At 43.5% G+C, this 12,655-nt stretch overlaps 1 protein-coding gene across 1 annotated transcript in view; it reads left to right on the forward strand.

Moving 5' to 3' along the window:
* The window catches only part of CIMAP2 (ciliary microtubule associated protein 2), a 28,522-nt gene extending 16,710 nt beyond the window's left edge, over positions 1–11,812 (forward strand). The window contains 1 exon segment of the mRNA XM_024739255.1: positions 11,740–11,812. Within this exon segment, the coding sequence (XP_024595023.1) occupies positions 11,740–11,812 (73 nt within the window).
* Positions 11,813–12,655: the final 843 nt, after the last annotated feature.

The raw sequence follows: 12,655 nt of genomic DNA on the forward strand, positions 1-12,655 counted from the left end.
GATTGACACTTTTGTTTTGGTGGATTCCTTAGAAAGGGTAATGGGAGGTGCCATTTTTGATAGACTACATACCTGAAAAAGATTCTTCTTCCTCTCTGCACAGCTGATCAGTAGTTTGGCTGGAAGTAAAATATAAGTTGGAAATAATTTTCCCTGGGAATTTTGAAGGCTTTGCTCCATTGTCTTCGACCTTTAAGCATGGTTGTTAAGAATTTTGATGCCATCTTGGTTTCCTGTCCTTTGTATGCAACCTGCACCTTCCTCTCTGGAAGCTTTTAGGATCTTCTCTCTGTCCCTCGTGTACTGAAATTTCTTGACGATGGGTCTACTGTGAGTCTATTTTCATCCACTGCTTTGGGTACTTAATGGGTTCCTTCCTTAAGGAAACTCAGGACATTCTATTCTGGGAAAAATTTTTTGTGTTTTTGTCTTTAGTGATTTCCTCCCTTCTGTGTTCTATTTTTAGATGAATGGTAGACATTCTGGTTTGATGCTCTAGTTTTCTTATCTTTTTTCCCTTATTTAAAAAAAATTGGTTTTTAATTTTTGGCTGCGTTGGGTCTTCGTTGCTGCACGCGAGCTTTCTCTAGTTGTGGTGAGCAGGGGTTACTCTTCGTTGTGGTACATGGGCTTCTCATTGCGATGGCTTCTCTTGTTGTAGAGCACAGGCTCTAGGCATGCGGGCTTCAGTAGTTGTGGCGCATGGGCTTAGTTGCTCCACAGCATGTGGGATCTTCCCGGACCAGGGCTTGAACCCGTGTTTCCTGCATTGGCAGGCGCATTCTTAACCACTGCGCCACGAGGGAAGCCCTTCCCCTTATTTCTTATTTCTTTCTTTTCTCTCCTACTTTCTCTAAATTTTGTTCCACTCTGCTATTGCCTTTTTTTTTTTTTTTTTTTTTTTACGGGCCTCTCACTGTTGTGGCCTCTCCCCTTGCGGAGCACAGGCTCAGGACGCTCAGGCTCAGCGGCCATGGCTCACGGGCCCAGCCGCTCCGCAGCATGTGGGATCTTCCCGGACCAGGGCACGAACCCGTGTCCCCTGCATCGGCAGGCAGACTCTCAACCACTGCGCCACCAGGGAAGCCCTGCTATTGCCTTTTGAAAATTTGGCTCTTATGTTTTTCAGTTTCTGAGAGTTCTTTTGCATTGTGGATTGCATTTTTTTTTCTTCTACTAGCCCCCAGTGCTCTGCCACGTATGCAGTGTGTTCTTTCATTTAAGGATGACAGTGAGTCTTCCTTCAGTTTCCTTTTGCTCCCTGAATTGTCTCCACTTCTTCCCAGTTCCTTTTTCCTTTCACTTGATCATATTTGGGAGGAAAGCATTAAGAAATGCTGTGAGTCTGGGTAGGGCTTCACTGGGAGTGATTGGATTGGGCTCTGGTCATTCCACTGGGACACCTTCAAAGTCAATGTTTCTAGGGGCTTTCTGTGGGACCATTCAGCTTCTTTAGAAAAGGATCCTGCATCCTGGGGGGCAGGGGACAGTGGTGAGTGTGGTTGCTGGTGTTTAGGGGAAGGAGGCTGGGGGTCGCAGTCAGTATATGGACTTCCACCTACTCCGTCTGTGCTCACTATGGTGCCTGTCTGCCCACCTGCCACTCAGCTCCCCCAACCGTCCCCCACCCTGAGTCTCTCTCAGCACTAACCCTCCAGTCTCCTGCTGGGTGGGTGAAGCGTGTGTGTTGAGGAGTGTCCAACTTTCCCCTTGTTTTTGATTAGCGGTCTTGAGCCTGCTTTGTGAGACACTGGTGCCTCCAATTCTTGGACCTCTCTGGGGTTTGCAGCAGGAGCTGGCAAGCTTCTCATTGGCTCCCCTGCTGAAAGTAGCTTGCTCTTAGGCCCTCTCAGCTCTGTTGATGCCTCCCTGCACATTGCATTTCCCTGAAATATGTTAACACCCTTGTCCCCTGATAACACTTCTCCCTTTCTTGTTTGTCTATTGAAAAACAATTCCTTTATAGTTCTTTTAGCAAATTGTAGGAAGGAATAGAGGTAAATGAGTGGATTCATCTGCCTTGTTTGACTGAAAGCCATGTGGGCCACTTTTAGTGTGCAAAAGCATGTTCTTGCCTTTTCTAACCAAGGTGGTTAGCTGCCTTTTTTTTTTTTGCGGTATGCGGGCCTCTCACTCTTGTGGCCTCTCCCGTTGCGGAGCACAGGCTCCAGATGCGCAGGCTCAGCGGCCATGGCTCACGGGCCCAGCCGCTCTGCGGCATGTGGGATCTTCCCGGACCGGGGCACGAACCCGTGTCCCCTGCATCAGCAGGCGGACTCTCAACCACTGCGCCACCAGGGAAGCCCGGTTAGCCTTCTTTTGCAGTTATTCAACCGGACCAGAGAGAGGAACACCTTGCCCAAGGTCACACAGCTGGTAGTGATAGAGCTGGACTAGACTCCAGTCCTTTCCTCCTAGATCAGGGCCCTTTCCACACACCAGTGCCCTTGTGAGGATTTGGGGGCGGGGTGTTGCTGGGAAGAGTGCCACGCTCTGATTCCAGCAGGACTACCTCTCCCAGCCACCCTGTCAGCAAAGCCCCATCCTACATACTATTTGCTCAGCAAAGGGCTCTAGAGAAGGAAAGGATGCCCCACCCCCACTGGACCCTCAACTCTCTCCCCCTGCACATCTGCCTTCCCCTCGGGTCCAGATGTATCCTTTCACCACTGTTAAAAACATCCAACACTCAGGCCTGTGAGTGCTACAGGATTTCCCTTGTAAACTGGCTTAGAATTCTGTGTCTACTACTCAGCTGTGCAACCTAGGACATGTTACTTGGAGACAGACTTTCATCTGAAAAGTGAGAGTAAACAAAATAACCACCTTGTAGAGTCTGCTTTAAGGACTAAAGGACATAATGCATGTAAATGTGCCCTGCCCTGTGGATGATGTTTTGTAGGTATGTTGTAAGTGCTGGCTTCCTGGGCCCTTAGCCGCTGCTAGGCCTTGGCCGAATTCCGTCTTGTTAATACAAGGGTAAGTTCTTTTTCTTTTTCTTTAATTTTAAAATTTTATTTACTTAATTTTTTTATAGAGCAGTTTTTATTAGTCATCCATTTTATACACATCAGTGTATACATGTCAATCCCAATCTCCCAATTCATCACACCACCTCCCCACCCGCCGCTTTCCCCCCTTGGTGTCCATGCATTTGTCCTCTACATCTGTGTCTCAACTTCTGCCCTGCAAACCAGTTCATCTGTACCATTTTTCTAGGTTCCACATATATGCGTTAATATACAATATTTGTTTTTTGCTTTCTGACTTACTTCACTCTGTATGACAGTCTCTAGATCCATCCACGTGTCAACAAATGACCTAATTTCGTTCCTTTTTATGGCTGAGTAATATTCCATTGTGTATATGTGCCACATCTTCTTTATCCATTCATCTGTCGATGGACACTTAGGTTGCTTCCATGACCTGGCTATTGTAAATAGTGCTGCAATGAACATTGGGGACAAGGGGTAAGTTCTTTACAGAGGCTGAAAATGCACATCACCCTGGAAGAGAAACTACAATGGCTTAAATCACCCTTTGTTGTCAAAGATCCAAGGAAAAGACTACTAAGATGGAGATTTGATAGAGACAGGGAGAAACAGGAGGGCATTTCACCCTGAGGGAGGGTGGGAGCTTTGAAAGAGGAGGCCAAAAACATTAAATGTGACAGTGAAATACCAAAGGTTTCTCATGAAGTCAAGAACAAAACAGGGATGCCTATATCAGTGGCATTATTCAACATTGTTCTGGAGGTTCTAGCAAATGTAGTAAGACAAGAAATAAAAATATTGGTAAAGAAGAGCAAAATCATCACAATTTATAATGGTATGTGTGTTTACCTAAAGAAATCCAAGAGAGTTCATTTTATTTATTTATTTAAATTCACTCTTTTTTTAAAAAAAATTATTTTTGGCTGCGTTGGGTCTTCATTACTGCATGCGGGCTTTCTCTAGTTGTGGCGAGCAGGGGCTACTCTTCATTGCTGTGCGTGAGCTTCTCATTGCGGTGGCTTCTCTTGCTGCGGAGTACAGGTTCTAGGCGTGCAGGCTTCAGTAGTTGTAGCACGCAGGCTCAGTAGTTGTGGCACGCAGGCTTAGTTGCTCCACGGCATGTGGGATCTTCCCAGACCAGGGATCAAACCCATGTCCCCTCCATTGGCAGGCGGATTCTTTACCACTGTGCCACCAGGGAAGTCCCGAGAGTTCATTTTAAAACTGCAAAGTATGGAAGCAAGTGCAATAAAGTGTGTAAATAGTTTCCTTTGATACTGCAGCCACAACAAATAGAAAACTTAATTGAGAAAAAGAAAAAGATTCCATTCTTATGAGCTACACAATACAATGCATTGGGATAAACTTAATCAAGTATATTCAAGGCATAAATGAAGAAAAATATAAACCTTTACTAAAAGATGTTAAAGAAGGCCTGAATAACTGGAGCGAATACCAGATTCATGGATGGAAAGGCTCAATATTGGAAAAATAGTAATTCTCCCCATTGATGTACACATTTAGTGCCATTTTTAATCAAATTGTAAGGGGTTGGTAGGGGGAATTGAATACATTTATTATAAACTTTGTCTGAAAGAGTAAATACATATGAATATTAAAAAATAGGAGACTAAAAATCCCGTTAACAAATGCATTGCCACATGCATTTGACAACACACCATGGAGGACTAGGCCCCAGACTGCTGACCATGGTTACACCTGGGGGGTCTTTTGCATTCTACCTTGTTCTATTTCTGAAATGTTTGAATTTTTCAAAGTAAACATATATTATTTTTTATAATTAGAAAGAAACAAATTAAAAAAAGGACAAGAACTCTTGAGGCAGACTACACCAATTATGGGTTCTTGTGGACCCATCTCTAGCCAAGAGTCACCCTTTGTCTTCCAGACCTGTTTTCCCATCTGTAAAAGGGAAATACTTTATACCCTACAGGACATGGCTGGGCATAATTAAGGCTTATGAATGCTACTGAATGGAAGCCAACCATCAGGTGCCTGTGGGTGTCTGATGGTCAGGCTGGTGCATGATCCTCCCTGGGACTCAGGTTCATTGTTCATGAAGCCCCAACTCAATTGGACTCTTGGGTCAGGAGGACTTTGCCACGAGGCACAGAAGGTAAGTCATAAGTTGGGAAGAAGGATGTCCTTATATGCTCTTTCATTGATTGATTCATTTGAAAGACCTGTTCTGTGCTTGGTTCTGCCCTGAGTATTGCTGCGCTGCTGACTGTTTTCAGGTGATGAGAAATGTTCTCTCATTCATTCGCTGAGTTTTTTATTTCTGAGTTCATATTTTAATTTCTAAGAGTTATTTTTGTTTTCTGAATGTTCCTTTTAGTAACAACATGCTCATATTTCATGGATACAATGCTTTCTTATCCTTTGAAGATATTATTAAAACAAGTTTGCCTGACATAGTCTCCTTCTGTTTTTCTTTTTTTTCATGTGTTTGTTTTGGCCTCAATCTTCCATATCAGAGATTTTTCTCAAATATCTGGTGATCCTTGACAGTGCACTCATGTCTAATTGAAAATCCTACTAGAGACTCTGGGGCACTTGCTGACCATTGGTTCACCATAGCATGACCAAGCTGAGTGTTTTCACTGGGGGAATTTCAGTGTCAGTGTTGTTAGATCTTTTTCTCTTGGCCTTGGCTGGAGAAAGCTCTTCTGAGAGATGTAAACCTGGCTGCCAGAACGTTACGTGGGGGAGAAGAACTTAGAGATCTCAATATTTAGTGATCAAACTCCCATTTGATTCCCCGTTTTAAATAGGATACTCGTGACATCAACTCTTCCCGGTATCATCCTGTATAGAGAACCTCTCTGTCTCCAGAGAATAAATTCTGCACTCTTCATTCATGAAGGGTATTCATCTGGCTGCAGAGAGTGGAGAGGGAAGTTGATATTACACAGACATTCAACCCATATCCTTGTTCTGGTGCACTCCCAATTCCAGAGGTACCTAGTGCTGCCAATTCCTCGGTCTTTTGGAGTGAGGGAATTCTTAGCTTTAACTTCTTCTATTTTAGGATTTAGCTTTCTTGGGTATGCTAACATAGTTACCATTCTTCCATCTGCTTTTCAACTTCCTAAATATTCTCTCTTACTGCTGCTGCTTCTATGCTTTTTGTCCTTGTGGGTATATGATTTTAAATTTGTATTCCTTTACTCCTGTTTTAGTGAGATTTCAGGAGGGATGGAGGTTAATGTATGCATTCAATCCACTAAAAGTGTGGTGAAATTTCTGAGTTTCAAAAGTAAAATAAAAATCTTGGAGATGTCAGATCTAAGAAGACAAATAACCTACGATCTAGATACAAGACAATCAGACATGTTTTGGGCCTCTCTTCTGAAACATGAATGATAGAAAACACTGTTTATACAACAAGAAAAAGACTTGAGACTAGAATTCTCTACGTAGCCAAACTATCATTCATGTGCAAATAGAGATGCACAAGAATTTGGGATGTATACCAAATGTATCTTTTCTGAAAATATTACTGGGAGATATAGTGCAAGTGAAAAATGAATTAGCATAGGAGCTCAACAAAGGGGAAGACATAAAATGTAAGAATATATCTAGCTATGATTTACCAGATAAATGTGAACAACAGCAAAAAGTGGTAATACAATACCAAGCAAAATAGAATTCAAGGCAAAAATATTAAATGGGACAAAGATGAGTATTTAATCATGGTAAACAATGAAATCCATGAAGAAGTTATAAAAACCATGAACCTTCACACACTCAAAATAACAGCAACAAACTCCCACAGTCATAATGGGAATTCTCTTTTTTTTTTTTTTTCGGTACATGGGCCTCTCACTGTTGTGGCCTCTCCCATTGCGGAACACAGGCTCCAGACGCGCAGGCTCAGCGGCCATGGCTCACGGGCCCAGCCGCTCCTAGGCATGCAGGATCCTCCCGGACCGGGGCACGAACCCGTGTCCCCTGCATCGGCAGGTGGACTCTCAACCACTGCGCCACCAGGGAAGCCCGGGAATTCTTAATAGGCCTGAGAATTTGACAGATAAGGACATGTAAATAATTATTTGGAGGATTTGAATAGGTGTGTTTTACTCCACATCATTTTCAGATATTCATGGAACACTTATAAAAGTTAATCTTCTACGAAAATTTCATTTAAAATATCTAAATTAAAAACACCCTACATAGAAAATTTTAGGTTACTTTTTCTAAACAGAGTACAATAAAACAAGACATTAACAATAAAAGGATAACCCTCAAAACCAAGTACTTGGAAACTAGTAAGTAGTCTTCTTAAAAGCTCTTGGCTAAGAGAAAATCTAGTTTGAAATAACAGTCCATTTAGAAATTAATTACAATAAAAACTCTATATCAAAACCTATGTAATATTGTCAAAGCACCCATTAGAGGAAAATTCATAACTTTAATAGCTTTTAATATTAAATATGAAAGATTGAAACCAACAGAAGCAATCATTCTACTCTAGAAGTTTAAAAAAGTCAAAATAAATTTAAAACTAAGGCAGGAATAAAGAATTAATGAGAACAAATTGAGTCTGGAAGGATGGAGGTGCTCTCACTGGGGCCTCACAACTCCTCCATATTGATGTGCTACTGTCAATCCCTGCTTCGGCTGTAGGTTGCGGGCCACGACTCAGTGTGGATGTGGATGGAAAAGTGTAGGGTCCACAGACTGTGAGGCTGCTGTAGAAAGGCAAAGAGCGGTGGTCAGGGCTGTCTTCCCATCTTATACGTGAATGCCTGCAGAGGTGGGGGAAATGGCTCAGAGACCCGCAGCCAAACAGGCAGGGCGGGGACCAGGGCTCTGACTCAGATCCTGTACTTCAGCCTCTCCTCCTTGGCCAGGTTTGCAGAGGCCATGGGTGTGGAACACAACTTGGCCTTGAACAATTTGCTGTCTTCAGTCCAGGCGAGGGAGGGCGTGTGTGGGAGAGTTGTAAAGTCTCCTTCTGGAATGTGTAGTGGAAGCTAATCTTTCTCACCTGTCACTGCCAAGCCTCACCTGCTTCTTCCTGCCAAACCGCTGGTTCTGGGCTTCCAGCGAGGCAGCCTGGGATTTGACTCCCGTGTGGAAAGGCAGCCTTTTGCTTTCCATTATTTAGAGCTATACACACAGGAGGTGCTTCATAAATGTGGCTGATGGACCAATGGAGCAAGTTTTCCACCTGGTCACCTTTCTGGCTCTTACCGCCTGGTCTCTTTACTCCATCTGGCCACCCTCTGGCCGTGTGGACATGCTCACTTTGCACTCCAGCCAGGCCACGCTTTGGCCACACTGTGATCTGTTCTGGAAACACTCTTCTCCTAGTTTCTGTCTGGAAAATTCCTATTTATCCTCCACAACTCTGCTTAAATATGAAGGCTTCCCTGATTTTTCCAGACAATGCCTCTTTATTCTCAGCCTCTTGTGCATTCCCAGTTTGGAGCACTTTCCCTTTATATTGTAATTATTTATTCACATGCCTGTGGTCCCTACTAAACAGAACTTCTCTATTCTCAAACTCCAGTGTCTGGCTGGCACGTGTAGAAGGAGCTCAATGCATATTTGTTAAAGGATGAGTCAGTGCTCCACGCAAGGAAACTTCCAGTTCGATCTGGCAGAAGCTTATTTTTCCTAAGTTTTTTCACTTGACATTTTTTTACGAAAAATTTAAACGTACACCAAAATAGAAAGGGTTTTACAGTGTACCCTTGTATATGCATCACTTAGATTCTACCATTCATGTTTTATTCTTCTTGTTTTATGACATAGCTTCCTGTCTGTTAATCTATTGATCACCTATCTCTGATCATCCTTCTACCCATCTTAATTACCTTACAATCTGATAAATTTCAAAGTAAATGGCAGACATCAATACTTCCTCCTAAATACTTCAGTAGGCATACTAACTTTTTAGTATTTTTAACTAAAGTCACATTCCTTGTCCAGAAATCTGAAATTGAAATCATTAGTATCCATTTTTATAACAATAATAAATTCTTATATCACTAGAGTATATTTATAATATTCAAAGTGATTTTATATGTATTTACTGTATACAATAACTTTAAAAGGTAGGAATTACTCTCAATGTTTTTCAGTTGAGACAACTGAAATTTGGGGAGAGAAAGGGATTTCCTAAAGCTGCTGCTAGGCAACAGCATTCATGCATGTAATCTTCAAAAAGTAATTGAGAACTTGCTATGTGGCAGGCACATCTTGGGACATGGCAGAAGAGAACCAGACAGACAGCAGTTCTGTCCCAGAGTGGCTCCCACCTTTCTGGGGAAGGCACTCAACCCCCATTCTACAGTTACAGGGTGGTGTGAGAAGGATGAGGGCAGGAGGGGCCTGGGACTTTTCTATGTCCAGAATGCTCTCCCCACTCTTTTACCCACAGCGTTCTGGAGCGTGAGACCAGGAGAGAAGGCCCTTTGAACCCAGGAAGGCTAAGGCACAGATAGCCTTCACCATGGCCAGTCTTCCTGTCCTCGCCCCACCTGCTCACACCCGGTCACTCCCCTTGTACCTCCTGGGCCTCTGTGCATGCCGCTTTGGTGGGAGATTTGGAAGTTTGAACAGGAAAGGGGGACTCTTAGGAAATTCAGCACAGAATCCCCCTTCCCCAGGGTTCCAAGCTGTGTTCTTTCCACAAGTGTTCACTTCTTTCAGGGAGGAGAAAAATTAGGACAAAGGAAAGCGCATGAACAAAGGAAAGGAAGCCAAAAAGCTCAGGACCTGTCCGGAAAACCCTAGATGGTTCGATTCGGATGATGTATGGAGTGTATAAAGGGGAATCGCAGAGAATAAGGCAGGTGAGATTGGTTAGGTCAGTCCTTAGAGGCCTTGATTGTGAAGCTAAGCTGCTCAGACTTTATCTGACCTGTGAGAAGCCACAGCAGGATTTTTGTAAAAGTTAGATTTATAATAGTAAAACTTACAGCCAGTAAAATTCACCCTTTTTAGGTATATAGCTCTATGAGATTTTTTTTCCAGTTCTGTGAGTTTTGACAAATGTATATAGTCATGTAATTAATCACCCAAACAAGCAAGATAAAGGATATTACCATCACCCCTAAAAGTTTCCTTGTGCCATTCGTAGGCCCCAGCCCCTGGCAACTACTGATGTGATTACCAGCCCTATTGTTTTGCCTTTTCCAGAATGTCATATAAATGGAATCATGCCGTATGTAGAATCTTGTTTCTTTCATCTTGCATGGTGTTCTTGAGATTCATCCATACTGTTGCTTATATTAGCAGTTTGTCCCTTTTTAATGCTGACTTGTGTTCTCTTGAATGGATATACCACAGTTTATCCACTTTCAAGGAGAGGGCCATTTGGGTTGTTCCCAGTCTGGGCAATTTTGAATAAAGCTGCTATAAGCAGTCCCATATAGGTCTTCATGTAGACATATGCTTTTGTTCTTCTTTGGGAAATATCTAGAGTAGGATTTCTAGGTCACTTGATAAATGTATGTATAACTTTATAAGAAACTGCCCAACTATTTTCTGAAAAGGTTGTATTCCCACTAACAATGTATGTGGATCTAATTGCTTTACATCCTTGTCAATATTATAAGGCTTTTTTTCCTTCCAAATTTAGCCATCCTAATAGGGGTATTTCCTTATGGTTTGAATTTGCATTTCTCTAACAACAAGATGTTGGGCATTTTTTCATGTACCTCCTCCATATCTCTTCTTTTGCACATTTTAAAAAACGGTTACTTGTTTTCTTCTATTAAGTGTTGAGAGTCCTTTATATATTGCAGGCATACATCCTTTATCAGACATGTATTGTGCAAATATTTTCTTCCGGACCCTCAAAAGCGTTTAAATGGGAAGTAACTCTTGTGTTTTAAAGACGTACTCTGTGGCATTGTTGGGTAGGGGAGTGGGATGGGGCTGGATGGAGACGAGGAGGCCGACTTAGTGTCAGGTGAGAGCTGAGGCTCTGAGCCAGGCCAGGGGCAGTGGGCTGGGGAGGACTGAAGAGCAGAAGGCACGGAGACCCACCGGATGATCATAAAGGCCTCTTTGGCCCTGTAAGCCCGCCCTCCTGCCTGCCTTCCTTTGACAGATATTTGTGGACACCACCTTTCAAGCACCTGAAACAGTCTAGGCATAGGGCAAGTATCAATAAAGACATCAAAGTCCTGTCTTCATCAAGTTTACGTCTTGGTGGGAAAGACAATGAACAAACACATACATGTGTGCACCGTAATGGCTGGTATATGCTGTTGGACACACAAAGCAAGGGGTTCTTATAAAATGCCACCTTCCAAATGGCTTCTGAGATGAAACCAGAGAGAGTCCTCATGGGTTTCACCCTTAGGAAAGAATCCGAGCAATGGGAGGGACGTTAGACTGTGGTCAGGGGCTCTGGGCTGGAATTCTGGTCATCAGGGTGACCTCAGGCAAGTTCCCTCCTTTTTGTGACCCTCAGTCTCCCTATTGGGATGGTCTTTTAGGTGCTAGGATTTTGTATTTGAAGTTCTTACAAACCGGTTTGGGGGCTCTGATGAGTCAAAGTAGGTGCATAGCAGAGGAATTTCCTCCTTAGAACCAGGATGTTTTGTTGGAAAAGCTCTAGAGGTTATCAATTTTGGCCTCTCAACTAACGTAGGATCCCCTAGGAAGCACCCTGTTCATCCCCTGTGGGTGCCCCTCCAGGGATGGGGGGCTCAATCTCTTCCAAGGGACCAGTTCCATTTTCTCTTTCTCTGTCTTTTTAAAGGGAAAGAATCACACTTTTTACTAGGGGGAAGTGCCCTCCAACTGTGGATTACAATTCAGATCCTATTCCTTAAAGCCGCACATGAAGGACAGCTTGCAGTGACCGGAGGACCCAAAGGCCTGAAGACAGATCTGGGGATGGGAAAGTAGGAGTGGGAATGGGGGTTCTTGGAGAAAGGACACATGGGAATGCCTGGGAGAGGGGAGAGGTGTGGTGGGATCACTTTTCCTGGAGATGTCTACCAGGAGGTCATGATGTCTGCTGGGCCAGATATCTTTTGATACGAGAGATCAATTATCCTGAGAATCGGCTAGTGACATGAACATGGGAGCCAGACAGCAGATGGACTAAAGGGGTGGAATGTGGTTGACACTCTCGGAACCCCTTTTATTCTAAAGCCAAAGTCCTTGGATCCCTGATCAGTAAAACCCAAAGAGAGTTGGGAGAGTGGAGCATATGTCCTAAGGTGGCTGTAGGCCCTCTCTGGGAATACTCCATCTCCATCCCAGGATGCTCCTGGAAGCTCAGCAGGGCCAAATGCCACGAGGAGGCTGCTGACCTCCAGGAATCATGCAGCCATTGGGAACAAACAGTTCCACTCCCAAAGTCAGAACTCGTGGGCATGCCAGTCTAGCCCAGAGGTGGGTCTGTGCGGGTTGGTCACAATGTCCTGAGCTTCTGCCCTTACTGTTTTTGGACAGTGAGAGATTGGGTGGGATGGCAGGAGTATGTTGTCTTTAGAAAAGAGGAGGCAGACTCACAGCCTCAGCCACAAAACTCACATAATGATAAAAAATACTTCAAACAATCTTAAGAGCATGAGTGCCTTACAGAAGTTACCTCGTCACTCATGTCAAAATGACTGTTTTGGGAGAAGTAAAACTGAATTTATTCACAGGCATGTTGTCTATCGAAA

The sequence above is a fragment of the Neophocaena asiaeorientalis genome, unplaced genomic scaffold (genome assembly GCF_003031525.2).
Source record: "Neophocaena asiaeorientalis asiaeorientalis breed wild unplaced genomic scaffold, Neophocaena_asiaeorientalis_V1.1 scaffold138, whole genome shotgun sequence".
Taxonomy (NCBI): Eukaryota; Metazoa; Chordata; class Mammalia; order Artiodactyla; family Phocoenidae; genus Neophocaena; species Neophocaena asiaeorientalis.